Source organism: Echeneis naucrates, chromosome 14 (assembly GCF_900963305.1).
Source record: "Echeneis naucrates chromosome 14, fEcheNa1.1, whole genome shotgun sequence".
NCBI classification, from domain to species: domain Eukaryota; kingdom Metazoa; phylum Chordata; class Actinopteri; order Carangiformes; family Echeneidae; genus Echeneis; species Echeneis naucrates.
The window spans coordinates 14,326,326-14,348,798 of NC_042524.1; the positions used below are offsets into that span (position 1 = coordinate 14,326,326).

At 40.6% G+C, this 22,473-nt stretch overlaps 3 protein-coding genes across 11 annotated transcripts in view; all 3 read right to left on the minus strand.

Annotated features, from left to right (window-relative positions):
- The window catches only part of msi2b (musashi RNA-binding protein 2b), a 213,035-nt gene extending 207,297 nt beyond the window's left edge, over positions 1 to 5,738 (minus strand). For all 9 annotated transcript variants that reach the window (XM_029519038.1, XM_029519034.1, XM_029519036.1 and 6 more), the window contains exons 1-4: positions 5,585 to 5,738; positions 5,213 to 5,253; positions 4,812 to 4,893; positions 4,140 to 4,224 (exon numbers count right to left, since the gene is read on the minus strand). In XM_029519038.1, the coding sequence (XP_029374898.1) occupies positions 4,140 to 4,224; positions 4,812 to 4,893; positions 5,213 to 5,253; positions 5,585 to 5,646 (270 nt within the window). In that variant the 5' untranslated portion in view covers positions 5,647 to 5,738. The remainder of the gene's footprint in view (positions 1 to 4,139; positions 4,225 to 4,811; positions 4,894 to 5,212; positions 5,254 to 5,584) is intronic.
- Positions 5,739 to 14,618: 8,880 nt separating this feature from the next.
- On the minus strand, positions 14,619 to 16,707 carry LOC115054568 (oligodendrocyte-myelin glycoprotein-like). Its single transcript, XM_029519838.1, has 2 exons — positions 16,700 to 16,707; positions 14,619 to 15,972 (listed from the first exon to the last, which is right to left on the minus strand). Exons 1-2 carry the CDS (start codon positions 16,705 to 16,707, stop codon positions 14,619 to 14,621), a joined length of 1,362 nt encoding a protein of 453 aa, XP_029375698.1.
- Positions 16,708 to 17,519: 812 nt separating this feature from the next.
- On the minus strand, positions 17,520 to 19,742 carry LOC115054650 (uncharacterized). The gene is made up of 2 exons (XM_029519952.1): positions 19,582 to 19,742; positions 17,520 to 19,043 (listed from the first exon to the last, which is right to left on the minus strand). The coding sequence occupies exon 2, from the start codon at positions 19,033 to 19,035 to the stop codon at positions 18,262 to 18,264; it is 774 nt and encodes a 257-aa protein (XP_029375812.1). The 5' UTR covers positions 19,036 to 19,043; positions 19,582 to 19,742; the 3' UTR covers positions 17,520 to 18,261.
- Between the last annotated feature and the right edge of the window lie 2,731 nt (positions 19,743 to 22,473).

Sequence of the window (22,473 nt, forward strand, 5' to 3'; positions counted from 1 at the left end):
CAGGTGTGTGTGTGTGTGTCTATATATATATATATATATAGACACACACACACACACACACACACACACACACACACACACACACACACACACACACACACACACACGCTTATATATATATATAAGCTAATTTTATTTTTAATTTTTTACTACAACTTCTCCACATTAAATCATAAAAAAGCAAGCTGCCATCAATTTACCTGCCTTGTAAAGCTCTGAACTGTAACTTGCAAAATCCTGTCATACGATCTTTCCTGTTTGTACCGGCCTGCCTTCAAACATCTTCACAAGCAGATGCTATGAGTTGCATATTTCTAAACTGAACAAAGCATCATGAAAAATGGTAAATATGTTCTGAATTACCAGCATGTGTGTTTTGAAGCCCCAGGCTGTTCTTCCCCATATGTCTCATTCGCATTCATCCTAGTCTAAGTGTTTTCATAACCGGACCAAAAGCAGAGAACACTGAAAAAAAAAGAAAAAAGAAAAAAAAAAAAAAAAAGAAAACATGAAGCCAAAATGCTGATCCTTACTGAAATCCATCCACATACGTAATAAACTAATACTTTACATTAACAGTAGCTGCACTATATCTGTCACTTAAATGCTTGGTTTAATTCACACAAAATAACATTAGTTCACCAAAACAAAATTAGGGGAAAGATGTAAATTAGCTATGATTTTCACTTTCCCTCTACAAATACTCCTAATACTGCATGAGTCAAATTGTTCACAGTCACAGCACCTCCAGCCACTCGTTCTTTTCAAGGTTACGCTGGACAAAAACACTGGTAAGGATTCATTCAGGCACTGCAAAGGTAGGAGGCTTGTATCAAGCAAACATCTGCAAGCACATCAACAACCAACCACACTCACTGGACCAGTTCATCCTTTTCATTATTGCTGAGCAACTTCATAAGAGCTATGATAGATCCCGATGCAATGCAATCCTGATAGTCTGAATGTTAAGATATACAACAGCACATCAGATACAGCCCAGTGACTAATGGTTAGGAAGGCAACAAAGACAGCTGCGTTAGGTTTGCAATCTTCTTCTTCACACTGGCAAACAAAGAAGACTACATTAGTCCCAAGAAAATATCCATTTCTGCATGCATTTGAGTCAACGGGATCGTTAACATGTCACATACACTGTCAGAAAATTGTCTGATTAGAAAAATGTCCCGCAACAACAAAAAAAAAACAAAAACTAACAACACGTAGCTTCACTGTGTTGTTCAGTCTGCCATCACCATTAATTATCCCTAATATTGCAGGTCTATCAATATTAATTCATCTTTCAAGGTATATGGAAGCAAAATGCATGCTCATGGAAACAAAGCAAATAAATCACACACACAAAAGTGTTTCATTAATACAGTAGATGAAAGGAAATCTAATTTGGCTTCATATCTTTTTAAATATAGACATCGAAAATGACTAGGTTAATTGTCATTAAAAGCTACTTATTCTGTGTTGCCTATTGGCCCACGGGTTTAGGACACTGACCATGTAATCAAAACATCTCCTGATCGAGTCTCTCTCCTCATTTCCTGTCAGTTTTCTCCTATGTGCCTGGATAATACACTGGGGGGGGGGGGGCTCCACTGCCTACACATATTGATTTTTAGTGGAAAAGAAATACCTGAGTAACCCAATTTCAAACAAATAATATATAAAAAAGGCAATGTTTCACAAGTTATGACTGGCTTGCCATTTTGGTTAGCATAGTATGCGCAGCAAGTTTAGAGAACTTTGCTATGTCTGTCCTCTTGGGCGACAATTCAGAGACAATGATGACTGGATGTCAGATTTTCAAATGTCAGTGCTTGATCCTCAGGGTGAGGGAATCTGGAAATCTGAAGAATGTGATATTAGTCTTTCAAATATGACCTACAGTCTACAGTAGGTGTGACATATTCTAATATTATTTATGTACCTAACAGTACCTATGCTTTTTGAATATAGTGCTAGACACGAACGCAAAAATAGGCCAACAGTATATTATGACATAGAATCTGCAATCTTAAATTGCTCATTTAATAGAGGGAAAAATATTTTCCAATCAATACATTAAAATAGAAAAGGACTGTGAGGACTGTGCTATGAGCAGGAGGTCATAAAGTTAAATCTGCTGAATATATTAACTGAACAGTTCAATATACACAAGGAATTTAACTATTTCCTGCTGCTGCTGATATACTCAAAATGTGCCTTTGGGCAAGGGACTGTTCCATTTAACTGAGTACAAATACATAAGTAGGCTGTGCAGGCCAACACACTCAGGTGTAAGACTATTTTTTATGTGCAGCCGTCTCTCATGCACCCCCCACCCCCGACCTTTGCTGTAAATATATACGCTGTCAAGCTGTCACAAAGTTGTTCATTCGAAATGTCAAAATTGAAGTTATCAAACTGCTCCAGATCCTGCATTAAAGTATGTTTGCATTGTTATCCTTTCAAGCAGCCTCTTAACCTGCGTCTAGGTATGCCCCTTTACAGATGTTTTGCAAGGTTTGGAATGCCATTAGTCTTACTTATTGGTCACTTCACTGCCAAGAACTACGTCTTCTCTCTTCTATGTGCAGACGTTCAAAACTGAAGGACAATTGTATGGTCTTGTCACCCCAATTACCATAATAGTAGACCTGACAGAGCTTGTCATACCACTTAGATCGCACATACACAGAAACACTCAAAGACAAAGTTTGAATGAGGCTTGAAAAATATCAAAGATATGCTCTGATATAGATTTCAGGGTTAGGAAGAGGATCTAGCTTCAAACCAAAGGTCCTTGGTGTATTTTGACTTAGAAATACCACAAGGATTTTTAAAGGTAAGGATATTTTTTTATAATAGTAAATAATTCATTTTTAGACCAGTAGAAATACCAAACCCATAAGCCCCCTTGGAGAAGTAAAGCCATTGAGCTGTTCTGAAAACTGGCCAGAAAGCTCAGAGCTTGCTAATAATAATAATAAATAAATAAATTAAGTGCAGCCACATTACGACAAACTTGAAAGAACTAGAAAGGATATAAAGTAAGGTCACTGCAAGACAAACACCAAGTTTTCTCAGCTCAGTGCCAATCATACTTGAGCTCAGAAATATAAATAAATGAACTTCAGATACTAAATTCATATTATGTGAAATATGCTTTGGGGATTCCAGAGTATCTTATTATATGCTGCTACCTTAAATTTACTTGTCTCTCAAAATCCAGAAAAATATCCATCCAGTTTCCTCATCGTGCACTATTCCATTTCCGAAACTATGCTGGCGTATCTGGATAGTAACGCCTACAGAGTGGAAATCCCAGACAAATATTCAGCCGAACCCCATCTAATCCATCACTGCAGACATCTCTCAAAAAACAACTACCATGCTTAATCATTCATGTACGGGTAATTTCAAAAGGCAAATAAAATCCAACACAGTTCAAAATTTTATTTTTACAACATTGTGTTAAACTGTATTGACATACTCCCAAACAACCGTTGTTTTAGCAATATTTATATGTGCAAGTTATAATAGATATCACATAATTAGATGCATTATTATGACAGTTATTTAGTCATAATAGTTATTTTTCAAAATGTTTTAAGTTGATTCATTCTGTTCTTGTTTGGTTTACTCACAAATATTGAAATCTGTTTTTGACATCAGAGTATTGTTCTTTTTTTTCCCCCCAGTGTGAAGTGTTGTTTCCAACCTAGTTTTCACACTTATAGTATCAGTGCAGCAGGCGTGATACAATGTTATTTCTGCTGGGTCAAACAGTAGCGAGGCAGCAATTCCGGACAGCACGCCCTTCTGAGGAACATGAGATATGTGCACGCTGCACATGTGGCTACAGAGAAGAAGGGGGCGTGTCAGTCCCATTCATCCACAGAAGTGAAAGTGAACACATAACATTCACCCTGGAGTTATGTTTTATGGCTAGGCTTAGTGTTGGTGGGATCTTCATACATGTAGCCCTTATACGTGACCTTGGTCTACACAGCCTTTTAACCTAAGAGGTGTTTCCCCACAAGGCCTTAGGGAGACACACATTTATGACTCAAGGTCTCCACTGGCTAAGCAGAGCAAATGCAAAACAAGAAATAAACATTTTATACGTGTACATAAAATCAACTCACCGTCTTTGAGTCTAATTCATGGTGTTGTTGAGCTAAGACTTTATCTACACTGGCAGCGTCTGTAAACGTAACAAACCCAAATCCTCTGCAAAACAAAGACACAGAGATGAAAACAACAACAATGTTGAAATGCATGCGTGCACAAACAAAATATTACAATGCATTTTTTTTTTTTGGGGGGGGGGGGGGGCAAATAGGTACTAAATGCTGAAAAACACTGCCACTTGCCACAATAAGCTGCATAACAATGGGCATAATTTTGGTATGACCTTATCATTGTCAGAATATTTCTTAGTTATGTGATTGCGATCCACGTTATGGACGTCCTGTGGCAGATTTAGAGCTGAAACTAAGGGCACTGCCGATTATTATTTGCGATGTTACAATATGAGACGACACTACACCAACATTGTGGTGCAGTCACAAAGTCAATGTCAAATTGCATTCGGCCGCAGCTTTACAGCAGCGAGCATTTAAGCTTATCGGGCTTGCTGTGAAACCACACGCAGGCGCGCGCACACAGGGACACACACGAACACATGCGTGCGCGGACACAGAAACACGCGCGCGCGCGCGCACACACACACTCGCTGGATTAATACTAAACAGGGACAAAGTAAGCGATATCGCTGCATGCACTGGAGAGGAGAAGTAGAAAAGCCCTGGATTTACCTTGAGCGTTTTGTCGTGGGGTCTCTCATCACCATACATTCTCTTATTTCTCCGAATTTACTAAAATAGTCTCTAAGGCTGTCTGTGAATAGAGAAAATATGTCGGGTCATTTGACAGAAACATGGGCACGCTGTTGTCATTGCATTTCAAAATAAATGTTTAAAAAAAAAAAAAAAAAAAACACCCCGCGATGCGCATAGGGGTCGAATAGAGGACTTCAGATGGACGGAGATCAAAAATAACATCGTGCGCACACACTACTGAGATATCCCATACAGTAACACTACTGCACGGTCCACATTCGCACATAGACCGCCTGCAGCCACAACGAGCACTCAGTCACAGCGACAAAAACAACAAGAAATACCGGACACGGTGTAAAAGAGAATAACAGTCTCACCTGGTGAGGTTTGCCAGCTGAGGCCACCGATAAACATTTTACTGTAAGGGGAAAACACAACAGAAGTGAGTCCAGATGTCAGTTCGGCCATTTTGACGACTAACTACTTCTAAAAGCGACCTTAAAGGATAAGGGAAGACTATGAAAACACATTCGCGCTTAGTAATTATAGTCTATCTACATAAAAGGGGGAGGCCACTGTCGATACAAAGCTGAGGTCTTTTAAAACTGCATCTGGAAACAGACCCGTGCTCGGTTTAAGTGCGTACTGGGGGGACGAATCCAGCACGGCAGTCGAAGTCCTCTCCAAGATGTTGTAACATGAAGAAAAAAAAAATCCTACCTTAGGATTAAATTTAGAAAGATTCTTACCCCGGGTCATGTTGTGAATCGTTTAGGCTTCCGGATGTGGCTTGACTCCCGTCTCCTTCCATATCTATTCCAAACTATAGGCTGGGACTACAGTAACAGTGACAGACACACACAGATACGGCAGGAGATATGCAAAGCCCCGCTATGAGAATATTACTGAGCCGGGAATGAAAGCGTCACACGTGGGATCAGCTCGGCCCCCTTCTCCCTCCTCCCTCTCTCAGCGTGCTCTACCTTGGCCCACAGGGGGCGGAGCCTGCCTCTGTCACCTAACCAATCCAATTGACGTCAATTCAGGCAATCTGCAAAGCAATCCTCCGATTTGTCATTTAATTAAGCAATAAGCCACTAGAGGTGAAAGTGGCTTATTGCTCTTCTAAATCACTGGACGCACAGCATTTCGAATAAATAAATCAACTTTGGCCGATCAATGTTTCCTTTTTAATCAGCGGTGTTTACGTGTTGTTGTATAGATTAACCCCCATGCAAGCACCAGCGTGATGTTGGTGTGTTTTGTTTTTTTTTTTTTTGTTTCTGAATTTACAAGTTTTTGTTATTCTTACGATGTGCAATATATTCCCATCCAGCAAAAAAAAAAAAAACAAAAAAAAAAAAAAGTGGGGCAATCCCTATTTGCATGTTAATATTTAAATGATGTTGTTTGTTTTGACTCACGGCTAAGAAATAAAGGTAGATTCAGTAAATTAGGCACTGAAAAAAGTGCGAAGCAGATGATATGCAGCACCAGTCAACTGGCATCTTGTTTTCCAAAATTATACACTGCTGATGTCAATTAACAGCAATACTGAGTGCAAATAACTATATAGAAACAACTCTTCAATGTGTTATCCTCAGAAGCAGCTTTTCAGTGGTATCCAGCAACATCACTGCAAAATGATTTAGAATATGTTATACCAATTAGAATTAAACTTTAATTCACACATATAAAGTTGTTGTCTCTTCAGTGCATATTTAGTAGGCTTTCCACCCTTAACTGTCCACACAGTCATGCTCCTCTACTCACAGTTAGAGTTGTATTCATTAGAAACACAATACATATTCCATTAAAATATGATAAATTTAAAAAAACGCATGGAATACACAGAGGATTATATTTTAAAACGTAGTAAAAGGGAGTATAGGCTGATTATGGGAGCAAGTCTCCTGAGCCATAAAAGCTGTGTTGAAAGCAGGTTGAAAGTCTGCAGATAGGGCCCCAAGAATCTTTGTAGTTGACCCCAAGGTCTGACCTTCAGCTGCTATTCATTATGAAAGTAAACAAAGAATTTTCCTGTGGGGATCAATAAGGTACGGTATCCATGCATACGGTAGAGTAATAATGGATCTCTTCATGTAGATGACCTATAATAAGCTGCCAGCTCTACCCTCCGCACAATGTACAGCATCTGGAGATAAGACGGCCTAGCCCTTCCACGACCCTGAAGAAGAGGACATGGGGGAAAGAAAGAAAGAACAGTGCATGTTTGCAGCACAGCATTTGAACCAAAAAAACTAGTTAGGCCTACATTATTTTACATTCACTATTATTAAGTTTATAGAAAAATATTGTGTTTCGTTTGGGTTGTAAATGTTATAAAATACATTTAGCTGTATCCATGCCAGATTGCTGGTCACAGACATCAGAAAATATAAATGCAGTTTTCATTCATCTTAGCTTAGACATCCCAAGCTCTGTATGAAACGTGACTAGTAATCCCATTTCATTATTCACACTCAGTTAAGTTTGTTGAATATGCCTGTCTTTGCTGAGTGTATATGGCTACACCACAGGGAATTTCCTATCTGGCCAGGTAGCATGTTTTTAAAATAATGACTTAAATAAAAACCCAAATAGCAATACTTTTGACAGTTAAGAGCTAAAGGTCTGTTATTAGCTAGAAGATACTTCACATCACAGCTGTCATCATGCACAAAACAAAGGTATATAAGCAATAGTGGCAATTCATTTCTTCACAAGGTTGTCAAAGGAAACAGAAATATGACACCCTGTGTGAAAGACTATTACTCATTGTACCTTCTGTGTGCTATTGTTCGGTCCCATGCCATTAGGTGATACATTTACAAATTTGCATTTTCTTTAAGTCGTCAAATGTGTGGCAGCATCACACAGTATATCATACCTAAATTGTAAACGTGGGCAAATCACATCCACTTATTATAAATTGATGTGGAACTTGAGCTCTGAGGAACAAAAGGCTTTTAAAGCGCTCACAAGATTTAACACACAAGGAGAAAAAAGTAGGAAACACTGGAGGCAGTAAAGGTACAGTAGGTGTGATGTCTCAAAATATCTGTATGAGGATTGCAAATTAGATTTGACCCCAAAGCAGCCTGATGCCACAGCAAACAGTCTTTCTTTTAAATCTTCGGTACTACAGTAAACTAGCATATCATATTTCAGCAAAGAATAAATAAAAAATGGGATAAATTATAGAGTAAGAGTAGCGCAGGTTTAGGGACTCAACATCTTTGTTTTTAACACTGATTGAAGAAGAAACATGTATAGATTTTTAAATTGAGCGATTCTCTTTTTAAATCTGGGAAGCCACAACTGCCTGATGAAAGTGCCTAAAATGTTTATCCCCTTTAAACAACTTTAAGCTCTTTGACAGCGATGCATTCAAAGCAGCTGAGCATTTAATTCACGTTAAGGAGGCAAGAGAAAGGTTGTAGTTTACTACAACATATGTATGAAGAATATTCCCTGTTATTCACTGTAATTTCATCATGGCTTGAAAGCATGTTTAAAGATGACAGCTCTTTGACATTTTGGTAGATGGATGGAGGGAGAATTTCAAGACATACATTCATTTTATATCATATATGCTTTTAGCTCATCTTTGACGTGTCATAACTCACCGTTTGCTTTAGATTGAAGGCAAATGCACAGATTTCAGAGTCACATCATTGTATTAATGCAACTGTGGCTTGTATTCAGTGCTGAAAGATGATAACTGCTTCTCAATAAAGAGAAAACTCGGCATCCAAAAAAAGCTTGAAACTAACTGAGCCTATGCATAAAACTGGAGGATTTGGGGATTCAGAGTGAAGTAAAATTGATAGTGTGTGAAAGAGCTGAGGGGAAAAAGAAAGTGAGAGAAGCAACAGACTCGCTGACAGTGTTATGAGATGCCGTTTTGAGAAGAGGCATCCTGTTTCCTGTTGCAGTAATCATTTTACACCTTCAGAATTTTCACTTGACCTTGGAGAAATTGTTCTTGGATCGCATAAACCCCCTTTCCTTGCGCAGACTACTACATACACCATGATCTGCACATGGCTCACAGACCTCTTTTTCATCGTTCCTATTTAGCAGCAGACACACGTGCTATAATAAATAACGTGAATAAAGTGAAACCTGAATTCTACAGGGATTTTATATTTTTAAACATAATTTGCATTATTGCCACAGAAACTTACCACATGCCACTTAAGCATGCACTTGCATATGTTGTAAGAGAACCCCATATATAGTCATCCACCGCTAAAGAAGAGATCATAGTGAATACCTTCAATCAGCCACATGAGTTTGTTGTGTATATTATTCAAATACTTTTGAGATGCTGTTATTTTAACTCCATCAGACTTTGTGAATAGTTTCATATTGATCGCTGGGGATTGAATGGACTCTGCCTTTCTCAAGGGGTGCTATTACAGTGAAATTCAGCATCCTGAAGAAAGCTGTGCAGAAGGCTACAGATGGGAACAAATTGTCTCCCTCTAGTGTCCTCTCTTCTCTGCTTAGTCTTTGCCACTGAGCTAAAGCCCCTCTCTCAGACTGCAGGGAGAGGGCTTGACTCAAACATGCATAATTGACAGTCCTATTTCAGGAATTAGCCACCTGCAGTCTACCTTTGTTTTCAAAAGTCCTTTTCAGCCATATAGGATTATTGTAAACTGAAGGATTTCATGTAATGCTGTTCATGTGATTGATTTGAGTGTTTCCCTGTGGGCAACTGAGTGGAAAAAAATTGTTGTCTGATCACAATATGTGAGGGTTACTGGAAACGTGCACCTTTGTTACCACATACAGAAACAGTTTGAAGTCACATGAGTGGGAAGGCTGTTCTGGTGATGAGTGATTTCTTTCCCCCATTATGCCTCCTGTAACTACACAGATGAGTTAATTAAGCTGTGCCAGAGGCTACAAACTGGCATTCCAGGTAGATGGGCCACTGTCTACCAGATACCACATTATTAAAAATGAAACTGCAATATTGACTCCTAAAATATCTGCAATGCATAAGAGTCTTCAGAGCTTGGAAATTATGCTTGCAGTTCCAAAATAAACCCCCACTATTCCCATTTGCTACATGCCTCTCAAGGCAACACATAATAGCCTGCGGTACCCCAAAGGATCACAGATCATTCTTCTGAGTATTATGAAATGCCCATGGTTCTTCCAAGTATGCACAGTAAATCCCAAAAAACTGCACAAGAGAGAAGATATAACAGAGACTTTCCGGAATTAAACATTACATCAATGTTATCTACATTTTTGACCTCACTGACCCACAGTTGCGTGTGGGGGCCCTTTTAGACCAATCAGGTACCAACTGAAATGGATGATGATGACATCATTTACCTGCTCCACTGGGCTGGGAGATAAGCTCATGCCCCCGCTGCTCCTCGAAATCTTTCCGACTGCTGTTTGTATGGCTCCAGAGAGAGCCGGGTGTTGCAGATGACGACGAGTGGCATTAAAGCGCCGCAAGGAGCCATCCTATCATCTGTATAGTCACCACTGGGGAGATAGATCTGCATGTTGGCCTTTTGAAGTGCTTTGTCAAGACAGAAGAAATAGCACAGCCCTTTCTATAGAGCAACTGTACTTCAAGTGAAGAAAGGTGTACTTTGGATTTTCTATTTTTTTTCTTTTATCTGTCAAAGCACATTTGTCACCTGTTCTCTGGGAACGCTCCAAATTTACAGTATTCACTCGAGATTTCCTCATCATAGTGGTGATAAATGCATTCAGACATGCATACAGTTGTTGTTGTGCTATTGGGACAAACTGTCATATAGTAAGCCTGCAGACTACTATCCTTTAAAGCTCTGAGAAACAGTTTCACCTTCCATGGATTTGTTTATATGACAGGATGCACTATACCACATTTGAAAAAAATTTCCAGAGGCTAAGAATGGTAAGCAGGCCTCCCCAGACAAGCCATTTAAGAGGTGCTCTCTGGCTCATTTTCTTCAAAGCTTTTCTGTCTTTCCATTTTATTCATTTATTTTTTTTACCCTAACGAGCTGCCTTCATATATTTTCTCAGTTGCCAACACATCCTATCCTGCAACCACCGACCTTAACAGTGACCTTGCCTTGTCTGTGCCATTGAGACAAGAACAAGAGATACCGTATCTTTGGCTTCCCCCCACCATGCTGCAGGGTTGAATTTTGCCTGCCTCATCAGTCTTTCGGCTGCTGGACTATAGCGTGTTGTTTCTTCCAGATTCCTACACATTTCACTTTTCAACTGATCACTGCTTGGACTGGAAAACATTGCTATTGGCTCAAAGAGACAGCGAGCCTTGGCATATAGACCCAAGCTGTCAAAACAGATTAGGTTGATCAGATAAACTTTATCTGCAGCATTTGAGTGTCCTTTGGTTGGGAACCAGCCTAATTCTGGCTACCAATTGATATTGTGACGCAGGCTCAGGGGAGGTCGAAATTGGCAGCTACTGTTTTAGATAGAGGCTGGTTGCAGTGAAGTTTGGAGGACATGTCATTTGTGTGTTACTTTTAAAGCTCAACACTAACGAGTTATGCTAGGTATAGATTAGGCTTGCAGATTGTTGGTTGTCTACAATAATGCCATGTCATATCATTTTGCTCAGGAGAATGTTTTTCTTTTTTATTGTTTGAGCATGGAGAGAAGAGTGTCATTCAACACAAACAGAGCACTTACACTGTTCAGATGCATTTATTTCAAATCTTCTAAGTTATCATGTCAGTTATCAACTTTAAAGTGCAGATAAAGGTTTAAAGGTCTCTTCAGTCAAGTACCTCTTTTTAAAAGGAGGCTGAACAGAAAAAAAACATGTGTCATTGCTTTTTGTACTAAAGAAGTGAGATTTCTTTTCAAAAGGCCCTTGAGAACTGTCTGTCAAGGGCATGTTGTGTCCTACTGAAGAACTCAATCTCTCTGCAGTGTTTGGATATAAACATTCATTTCTGTCTCTTCACCACAAGAGGGCACTTAGAGCACATATAATCATGAAAGGAACAGCCATTTGTGTTTGTGAGAGATAGTCCACATACGAGTTCATGGACATGGTTCGTAGGCAGGGAGAGCCTGTACTGTAGGTTTACCGCCTATAGTCTTTCTTTCGTGACAGAGAGGCTGTATGACTTCTACAGGCATAAGAAAAGGGACCAGTTGAAATGCTGCTCTGGTTTAAGGGGACTGCTTTTTGTTCTCTGTGCAGTCTCAGAAAAAAGTTCAACTGCAAACTAACAACATGACTCCTTTTACGTTGGTGGTCAGCCGGCTTTATAAGTGTGCTCATCAGTAATACCAGAAAATGGACTTTATCAGCAACAAAGATGTATCAAACAAAAAGAAAAAGAAAAAACTTTTGGCACACTCAAAGATTGCCTGCAGATTGAAACACACTCCATGTTCTTAAAGCCTTTATGTATGCCATTGTCTGAACAAGGTGAAAGATGAAGCTGATGGGGAAAATGTATGAAAGCAGCAGAGGGCAGTGGGGTTGCTGGCTACAAAGATGTACACTGAGAGTGAGTCTTATTGAGTATAACAGAAAGGAGGGCAGCTCACTCAAAACAAGCCCGGGTGGAGAGATGAAGAGGGGAGGCATGGCAGCGGTAAATGATGCTGGCTGTCTGCACCTTGTCAGTTATCAGCACAAGCCAGAAGAGAAATCTGACATTACTTTGTGTTGCCCACAGAGAAATAATTGGCTTGCAGGCCAGCTCACAGACACATGCATTATTTGGAAAAGATGTTTAGTGGTTCTGCAGCTAAAGGGGCACATAAAGAAAAAGAACCCTGAAAAATCTCAATAAAACACGAATGTTGCAATAAGAATTAAAAATCAAAATTAGATTTGCACTAAAACTTGGTGACTCTCATTTTTTTTTTTTATTGTGGATAACAGTACTTCAGTACAGTACTGCTTTGGGCTAAAACTGGCAGAAGTAACAACTGGTTAAACAAAGATGAAAACTGTGAACAGAGGACAGAAATTAAAAGTCATTGTAAGCATGACTCATACTTATAAATAACCAGGACACTAGCCACATGTTTGGCTTCTGGTTCTTAGCTATAAATACATGCGTGCTTGCCTGCAGGTAAAATGCTTACTTTTGTTCAGTAAATCTGAAGAATGAAATATTGATCTTTGCTAAATCATTGTGCTATAGGCTACTATTTTTCTGGTAGCATTAATTTCTAGTGTCAGTAACAATATTTATAAAAAAGAGTGATTTTTTTGGTCATCCACTGTGTGGGTGCAGACAGTGAAGCGCCATATTGCTTTTCTAGGCTATGCCTGGCTGAACCACAGGCACCTGTTCACAAGCTCTCGCTCTCCTCTGCTGCTTTCGCCTTGAAGAAGCCACCCTTCCTCTGTCACACGTTTCTGAATGTGAGATTTTCTCACTTCTCGTTCTCCAAGACATCAATAAAGGACATTGAGAACCTGCACTTGGTGTTACTGCAATGAGTAGAGGAAAAAAAAGTCCTTTTGATATGATATTTCTGAGTGATTACTCAATGACCAACAGATTAGCCTGTGTTTGTTCTGGGCAGCTTCCAAGTGTGATTAACTGTTACAAAGGCCCCGACTAGAATAATGTTTTTGTGCTTATGGGAAACCTTCCCTTCATAAATACATTGAGCAACCCGCCAACTAATCCAAATAAACCATTGTTTTCTGTCAAAAAATTAAGGAACTCAGCACATTTTCTTTACCTTCTTTAAAATCATCTTGGCACAATAGTAAACAGACTCTGTTCTTCCTTTGTTTTAATGCACCTCACTGTAATGCATTTCTCACTATTCTGGCACTGTATGTGAATGCATTACTGAAAAGTAAAATCTGCAGACTGGCACATCATTGCCATTTCTGCTTAATGCAATCAAGATTTGAATATCTTAACATTTCACATAAATAAGCTGAAAATGTCTATGCTTTAATGCTCTGCAGCAAATATAGCAGTAGGTTAGCATTCCCGGAACGTTCAATCACCATGCAGATCCTTTTCACGGGCGTCACTGATTCATGAAGGACACTTAAGTCTGAGATGTGATCAAAATGCAGAAACAGTTTCTTTGCACTCAGAGTTTGTAGTAGATATAGACACAGGATTGTCCATTTGTTTACCCTGTGGTTTACACAGTCTGTGTCATTTTCTGTTTTCTAAGTGTCATGGCGGGTCACGTACACCATAATGTCCTCTCAAAAGAGTGAGTTACATGAAACAAGAAAGTCTAAGAAAACTGGCTGAAGCCATTTCACTCCTGAGGAGTAAAATGACCAATAACTAATCTGTCAAATTCAGCCACCAGCTGTAAAAAACTGATAAAGAGGAAACAAGTTTGTAATTCCTTGGCTATAATGTGTATTAGAAAATACCTCAGCCAGCCTTGAGACAGAAAGACAGATGATGCAGATGAGCACTGGGCCACATTCACTTACATAATGAAACGGTTACCTGAATGTATAGTGCCATCATGTGCTTAGCTATACTCATTACAGTGCTATTTTTGAAAGCAAGATCATTCAATGTGGGGCATTATTAGAAAATTTCAAGCATTTTTTTTTGACACATGATTCTAAAAGTAGCATCATACCATACTCAGCTAAACAGAAATTATGAAATGTATGCTAAAATCTGTGATCGCTATTGTTAATCTCCCCCTCCTTTTTTTTTAGAGAGACAGAAAGCTGGAAAGGTTTTAATATACAAATAAAACAGTCACCCACATGGTGTGTGTACTCTGTAAATTGCCCCTAAGCTGTCAGTGTTTTCCATCTCTCCTTCAGAGGACGTGCTGCAGGATGAGTGACAGGAGCCCCAGGTTATGGAGGACAGGCAGCAAGGAGGCAGTAGCAGGAGCTGGGCTACTGTTGCTGGTGCCCCTGGGGTGGGACTGATTGTGCCTCCTGACACTCCTGGTGCGAAGTGTGGTTGTTCTCTTTGTGTGGGTGAACGGGCTCTCACTTATAACGAATCGCTCTGTGGCCAACGACACGCCATTCCTGATGGGATTTATAGTCGTGACATTTGTGTCAGAAAAAGAGGAAGTATCTGTGGTGTGAAGTGAGTCACTGGGCGAGGCAGATTGGCTATCAGTGCCAGAAGGGTATTTAATATTTAAGTGAGTGTCTGATCTCGTTGGTGTAGCTGTGAAGGGCTTGTGCTGTGTGTTCAAAGTCAGCTTGGGTGCGTGTGGGGTACTTAGCACAACAGAAACAGAGTACCTCCACCCAGTTTCACTCACACCAGTGGGTATGGGGCTAAGGTCCTGGGCACTTGCAGCCAAAGGGGGTAGGTTGTAGGAGGCAAAGTGCCAACCCCCAGTCTTGCCAGGGCGCACCCCCCCACAGACTGACTGGGTGTGGCAAGGACAGCCGAGCACACGAGCAGGGGAATGCTGAGTCCAGGACAGTAAGTAAGTGATATCAGCATAAAGGTGACAATCCCAAGGGTTGTCCCCCAGAGTAATGATTCTCAAGGATGTCAGCTTGTCCAACACTCCAAAGGGCAGTGTTGAAAAGCGGTTGGCATGCAGGTAGAAGTGAGTCAATCTGGGAAGCCGGTCCAAAGAGCCTGGCAGCACCTTCACAAGCAAATTGTGGGACAGGTCAATCACCTCCAGGTGCAGTGGCATGTTAGTGGGCAAAGTCCAGAAGTGATTGTAGCTTAGGTTAAGGGTGCACAAACTAATCAATGTATTATTGATGAAGATGGCCCGCTCCAGTTTGTTGTTTGAGAGGTCAAGCATTCTCAGGTTCCACTGGTAGACTGTATCATTCTTGTCCAGCAAATGCAGGCGGTTGGAAGAGGCATGGAGCTGCCAGAGCGAGCGGGGCAAGCCGGTGGGCAGGTGGCTCAGCCGGTTGTGAGACAAGTCGAGGATGCGGAGGTGGGTGTACATGGTGAGCTGGCCATCCAGGTTGTGAAATCGGTTGTGGGACAGGTTGAGGGAGCGCATGTTGTGCTGCAAGCCATCAGGCAACTGTCTGAGTCCTCTCCAGGAGCAGTCCACCTCCCTGTGGCTGCGGCTGCAGGTGCACATGGGGGGACACACGGCGAGGACGTGCAACCCCAGCTGCAACACAAGCAGTACTCCCAGAAGGGCCTCATTAGGGGAAAGCTTCAGGAGCACATACCTGCTAAAGGGAAGCAAGAATATTACAGTTTGTCTTAGGTAGTGTCTTCTACCTGCAGGGGACACACAGTGGAAGCAAAAGTGAAACCTGCAGTGTGCTTTGACTGTGATTATAACATAAACATTTGCTCCATACAGGAAAAGGGCTCTAACTGCAGAGGGGCTGTGCTGAAGAAAACTGGATTCAGTTTAATTTCTATCTCACACACACCACTTGTATGTGCACATGCAGACTGCACACACACACACAGCTGTCCAAAGTTTGCTACATAGCACAGCATTGTTTGTAAGCACACACATCACATTAACCGACTGACTCCTAATTACATAGCTTGTGTTAAGGATGCTGCAGTATCGTTTATATTCAGTATTGGTTGTTGGTTGAAGTATGTCCTTTTCTATGACTGAAACATATTTGACCTGGTTTGTAAGAGGATATTCTTATCTATTCAAACGTCAAAGGAGAACAAGCCCCTGTGGTCCTCTTCAGTTTGTGTGTTCAGTCATCAGTGGCTGTCAATGCAGTCAGCCCCGTGCTCTCCGAGGAGGAGAACCAGCTCAGTAGATTGGCTTTTATTATTGACTCCACAGAGAACTCATGCATCAGCTGGTCTGCAAAAAACGCAGACAGGAGTGCCACGATGCTGAAACTGCAGTATACTGTATGTCAGCCAGGGTGCGGCAGAATGTGTGTATAAAACGATTCTTAAAAATTCTCCGTAACTTACCTCCTCATCTTATCATTCCAGTCACTTTTCTCTGCTCCTTTTTGCTGGCCAGCTCTTCTTCCCCTCTCCCCTGCTGTTCTCAAGCTTTGGAACAGCTGCTGCTCTGTTGAAGGTGATTTTTTTCTTTCTAAATTCCACTCAAAGAATTTGACCCTTGTTCACTTGTCCAGTGCAGGTTTTTGTGGTTGCCCTCACAGTTTGGTCCTTTCCCCTTTGAGGAACAGGGTGCTGAAATTGCCTCTTATATGGAGCCTTGGGTTAGCGCGATCAGGCACTGCAGACTCTGGATTTACTCTCTGCAGTTGAAGTGAGAGATGGGAGGGGTGGGGTGCTGGGTAATGGAGGAGTGGGGGGGTGTACTAGGAACAGAGTAAGGAGAAAAGGAGCACATAACAGACGATACCCTGCATACAAGCCTGCTTAAGAGGAAAGCCCTCAGTGCTTTTAAATCTGGGAACTTTCAAGAATTAATTCTGCATTTCAGGAGAGAGCTATTATTGTGGTTAATTATACTGATTCCATTCATGCTTGCATTAAGAACAAATGAAACTGTCACCTAAATCAATATCAAATGCTCTCTTAAGTGTCCCTTCACAAAGTATTGTTGTCTTGTGATTCATTATTTTCAAGTTAAGAGGCTGCTACTAAAAACCTTAAGATTTATTGTAGGACTCTCCTCCACTGCAGCTTCCTACCTGGCTTCAGCAACACAGACAACTCTCCACTCTGCACTCATTGCACACAAAATATATTGGGTTGTAAGGGGCAGACAAACTGTAATACACATGTGCAGCAAATAAGACACAGTATGCAGTTTCTGGATTTATAAAAGCACAGCAGTAGCCGTGGTTCTTTTTTATTGCCATTTGGTGTTGCCTCTGCTCACTTATCATGTAAGCTCAGCAAAGTGGCTCTTCCGTCATCTGTTTGTCACTCTCTTGTACTTGCTTGCAGAGAGTTCAGATTCTGGCCTGGCTCTGTAGAGGCTGTACTGCGACAAGGGGAACACATTCTGACTTTATAATGAAAGATGCACATCCATCATGACGTCTTAGCTAAGTAGTTGGACAAACATCTGCACAAGACAGCAGAAACATCCCCACTTTGGGTTTTTTGTGTTGCTTTGTCAGTTCTGGCTGAGGTGAAAGGGAACGTTCTTTCTGAGTTGAGTGGCACTGCCCGGAAGAGGCACTTTCTCTGCCTGCTAATCAAGTAGTCTCTATTACACACAGACACACACGCACACAAAGTCACAACTAAATGGGAAGTGACTTCAAAGTAATTAATCTACGACATCTAAGAGGTTATAGGAGGTTTTATTTCTCCATCATAAATGATTGACATAAGTGTCTGCCACAAACTGAAATATATAAAAGCATGCTGCAATTTAATAATGAAAACAAAAAACAGATGGACATACAATAATTTTAAACCAAAAATTATTTAGCAACACACACAGTTCAAATGGCTGAGTAAAAACTGAAATAGCATGCTTTGTTGAGAGTGAAGTGAACAAGAGAACAGATGCTTTGGTTGGAAGTTCTCAGCAGAACCACACAACTCTACTCTCCGTCTTGTGGTTCCTTGGTAGAGGACACAGTCTCTGCCTCGGTGGACTTGTTATCAGAGGTTTCCTCTTCAGGCTTTAGGGAGCCAAAGTTTTCAGCAGGCATTTCAGTTTCCTTTTTATTCTCCCCTGCTGACGCTTCCTCTGTGTTGGCAGCGTCACCCTCCTTCTTCTCATCCCCTACTACCTTTTCTTCATCCCCGTCTGCATTCCTTCCTTCTTTGGTGGTAGCATCAGTCGTATTTTCCTGTGTTTTGCTCAAGTCTGCCATTAACTCAGTGGTCTCTTTGGCTTCTGTGTCTGACATGTTTTTGTTCTTCTTCGCAGTCCCCATCCAGTATCCAGAGTTGCTGATCAGGTCGCTACTGTTACTCAGCCTCTCTATGTGTCGGCTTAACTGCCAGACCTTGCACGTCAACATCAAGGTGGAAACCAGTAGAATAAAACAGACTATTATCAAAATAGCAGCCAGGAGGTACACTGCGAAACATTCCCTCTTGAAAAACTGCCCGATAGGTGCCTGGGTGCTAGTAGTCATGGGTAGCTGAGGATGAGGTGTGGGCTTAGTGCCACTGGAGAATAGAGAACCTGTTGTAAGTGCTTCATGCTTGACAGGATTAGTTGTAAGTGAAGTGGTGGTGTTTATATCTGAGGAAGCTTCAAAATCATCTTCGGAACCTGAGTCTCCAGAAGTAATTTCTGTGTTAACGCCACATAATAGTACACCCAGGATTTCTATACAGTATACTAGGAAGAGCAGGCTTTTCATGTTGGTATCTGAGAAGACATGACATGAGTTCAAAATGAGTTCAAAATGTGAATTAACTGGTGTAAAGTTTGAAATTTCCCTTTAAAAATGTAATGAAGAAAAGAAGGCAACTACAAAACCTAGTCTGGTGACAGGGCTGGATAAACTGCTATTAAATTCCTGCAAAAATAACAGAGGTGCCTCTGATCTTCAGAGTTTTTGTTTTGAATTTATTGGCAATTATGCCATTTTGTTTATGTATGACCTTTTTAATGAAACTGCTGATAAATACAAGTGTTTCTAAATGAGACTGCAGTTGTAAGGCTATTGACAAAAGAGGAACTCCATTGCACATTTACAGAGGATTTCAGTTTCCAATTTCTCTCATAATATACATAGTTTGAAGACATATGATTCATAGGAATGTAACAGTCCTGAAGCTGTGCTTGTTAATCTGTAAAATTAAGTAAAAAAAAAAAAAAAAAATCTCAAATCAAATCTTCAAATTAAAAAATCAAATTTCCATCATCACACATTCAAATAAAATTAAAAATTTTAATCACTTACATTGTTGGTGATCCTGATATGGATGGAAGAAGAATATGATTTTATAAGAACAAGTATGAATGAATTGTGTGGCAAGTAAGGAGCGACAAGCAAATCAGTGAATTTAAAGGAGCTGTGAGGCTGACAGTAATCTGAATCAGTGACTTGAACATGTGCTCGTCTTTTTCTTACTTCTCCATTTGGACTATAAAAAAAGAAAAGGAAGTGTGCTTCTGTTTGATGCTGGGGTCTGTCACAGAGATATATGAGACGCTCAATGATTATGTGTTCTGTCTCATTTGAGGTTTTCACCAAACATGCCAAGACATTTCAAGCTCATGCCTCTATTGTTGTCTATACAATTTTGTCCATGCGAAGAATACAACAGAGGATATGGATGTTACCAAAAACGAAACCTTCTGACAGTGTTTCACTAAAATAAATTACATGACATGTAGTGCTTGTAGCTTGGATCCAAACAATATACAAGAAACTAATATAGTATCCTAAAATACCATGAGACAAAAGGAGAAAAAAAACATTTTCAACTAGCTCCCCTTCTAATTTCCTGCATTTCAGGATTTACAGTATTTTTTGTGCTGTCTGCACCTGTTAAGGTTTGTGATCATTCAACCATCATTTGAGAAAAGAAGAAAGCAAAGACTTCTGGGTGTGTGTTCTACTTAATTTCACTTCACTTGTGTTCACGCTAGTGAGGATTTTTCACACACACGTGTTGCCGATGTTGCACAGCATCTTGTTAGTCTTGTTCAGACAGAAGTAGAGGAAGGATTACCATACTGTAATAAATGGCATGTAATGGTACATCATGCAAATTCATTTTGTTATTTGTGTGGTTGTGTTAAAATGGAAATCTGTAATTAAAAAAAAAATATCTGTAATTCCCTTTCATGTCAGTACTAATCGAAACCAATTAAAACTGAGTATTATCTATGCCGAAAAGAAAGCATTATCAAATTAAATATATCTGAGAGGAAGTGAGAGCAGAAGAAACACAGATTACTTCATGTCAAAGGCGACTTCCTCAAGTGATGGTAAGGGCCATATTTAGCAGTTACAATCATTGTGTTCTAGCTCTGTCCTAATTAGGGTTAGGGTATGGTATGTGTGTGCATAACCCACCTTTATTTGTCCCTTCTCTACTTTTAATAAGTGACTCTGGCGGATGTGGTGTTAATGAAGGCCTTCTGCAAAATGCAAGAATATCACCTTAGGGTGACTATAATGGAGATACAGTTAGCAGACTCCTTAACTGGCTGCTCAAAAATCTGTGTTATTTATATAGTGCCAAATCGTAAGAGATGACATGGCAACATAGTGGTTAACGCTGCTGCCGCACAACAAGACGGTTGCGTGTTTGGTTCCCGGGGCTGGGTCCTTCCTGTGCAGAGTTTGCATGTTCTCCCCTGTGCCTGTGTGAGTTTCCCCCACAGGCCATTGCTAACTGCTCAGCTAAGTTGGTATAGGGTGTGGTCAGGTATGGATCGGGGCAGGTTTGGTACACAGCATTTTTATTTGCTACTGCAGAATACAATTTTCAACATGAATTGCCCCTTTTCTCCTGCACATCTGCTCCCTTGACATGCAACAAAACCAGATTTACGTTTGAAAAATGATGCATCATTCTCATCAAATTACTCAGGAGGGCCTGCTTCAATACAAAACAGTGCCAAGAAAGATTCATGGAACTTGGAAAAGAACCACTACTGTACTTCTACAAAACGACTTAAAAGAACTGAAAAACATGTCAGGCCAGGATGTTGATATTATGAAACAATTGTTGTAACTTAAATGCATTAAACTATTCAAAGAGAAACATTAAATGTGTGAAAGCATCTCTGTGCATACTCACTCTCATAGCCAGATGGCAGAGTGAAGGGGAGACACAAGAGAAGTACGGCATGTCAGGAGGGACAAAAGGGCAATGTCTACATAAAGTGCTTACCAAAATAAAATCCCAATAAAGAAAGGCACGTAAATTAGATAAAATTCACGTTCATGTTGCATTTTTAACTCTGTTACACCCACCCCCAATGATTTTTATCAAATAGGAGCACTAGCTACACAGTATGCACTATAGAAGCAATCACAAATCATTAAAGTACGAAAGGGTCGCCAACAAGAAATTCAACACTAATTGTTTCCCATAAGGAAGAAGTGGCATGAGAGCAGCACTTATCTCCCAATCCAGCAACTGGTAATAGGGGGAGCCTTGTACACCTTACAAAAAGTGTAGTGTAGGCTCATGACAGAGAAATAAAACAATAAAAACTTATCAATATTCGATCAAGTTTAGCTTATCAAAATCTTCAGTATAGGCTATCTGATTCAAGGTGGTGGAAACTCCACAGCAGTCATAGGCCTAGAGTCTCAGACAGGTCTGTCACATGACTGTCAGGTGAGACTGAAGCGCCCTGAGGATCAAAGGTCACACCTGGATTGTCAGTAACATCTGCTTCTGGCAGACTTGGTACAGAGTCAGTATGCTGCATAATCCATTCAATGGTTCTCCTCTCTGAGTCCACTGGCTCAGGACCTCGTCCCACTCCCACAGTCACAGGTGAGTTGCTGCCACTCTCAGTTCCAAAGCTTTCACTAGCTCCACAGAGAGTCTCGCTCTCTTGTTTATCAGTTCCTGGAGCTCATGTGTTGTGCAGTTGTTCAGGCTGTGCGATTGAACCATTCCACACTCCCATTTCCCATTGGATGATGAGGGGTTGTGTGCGATTTTTCGACACCTGAGACTGATGAGCTCACTGGTCAGCAAAGTTGGCATCTTGGTCAGTATGAATCCTTTCAAGAAATCCATAAACACAGAAATATCGGTCCCAGAGAAGCCTTGCCACATGCTTAGCTGTCTGATCCTTATATGCAAGCGCCTGAGACATCCTC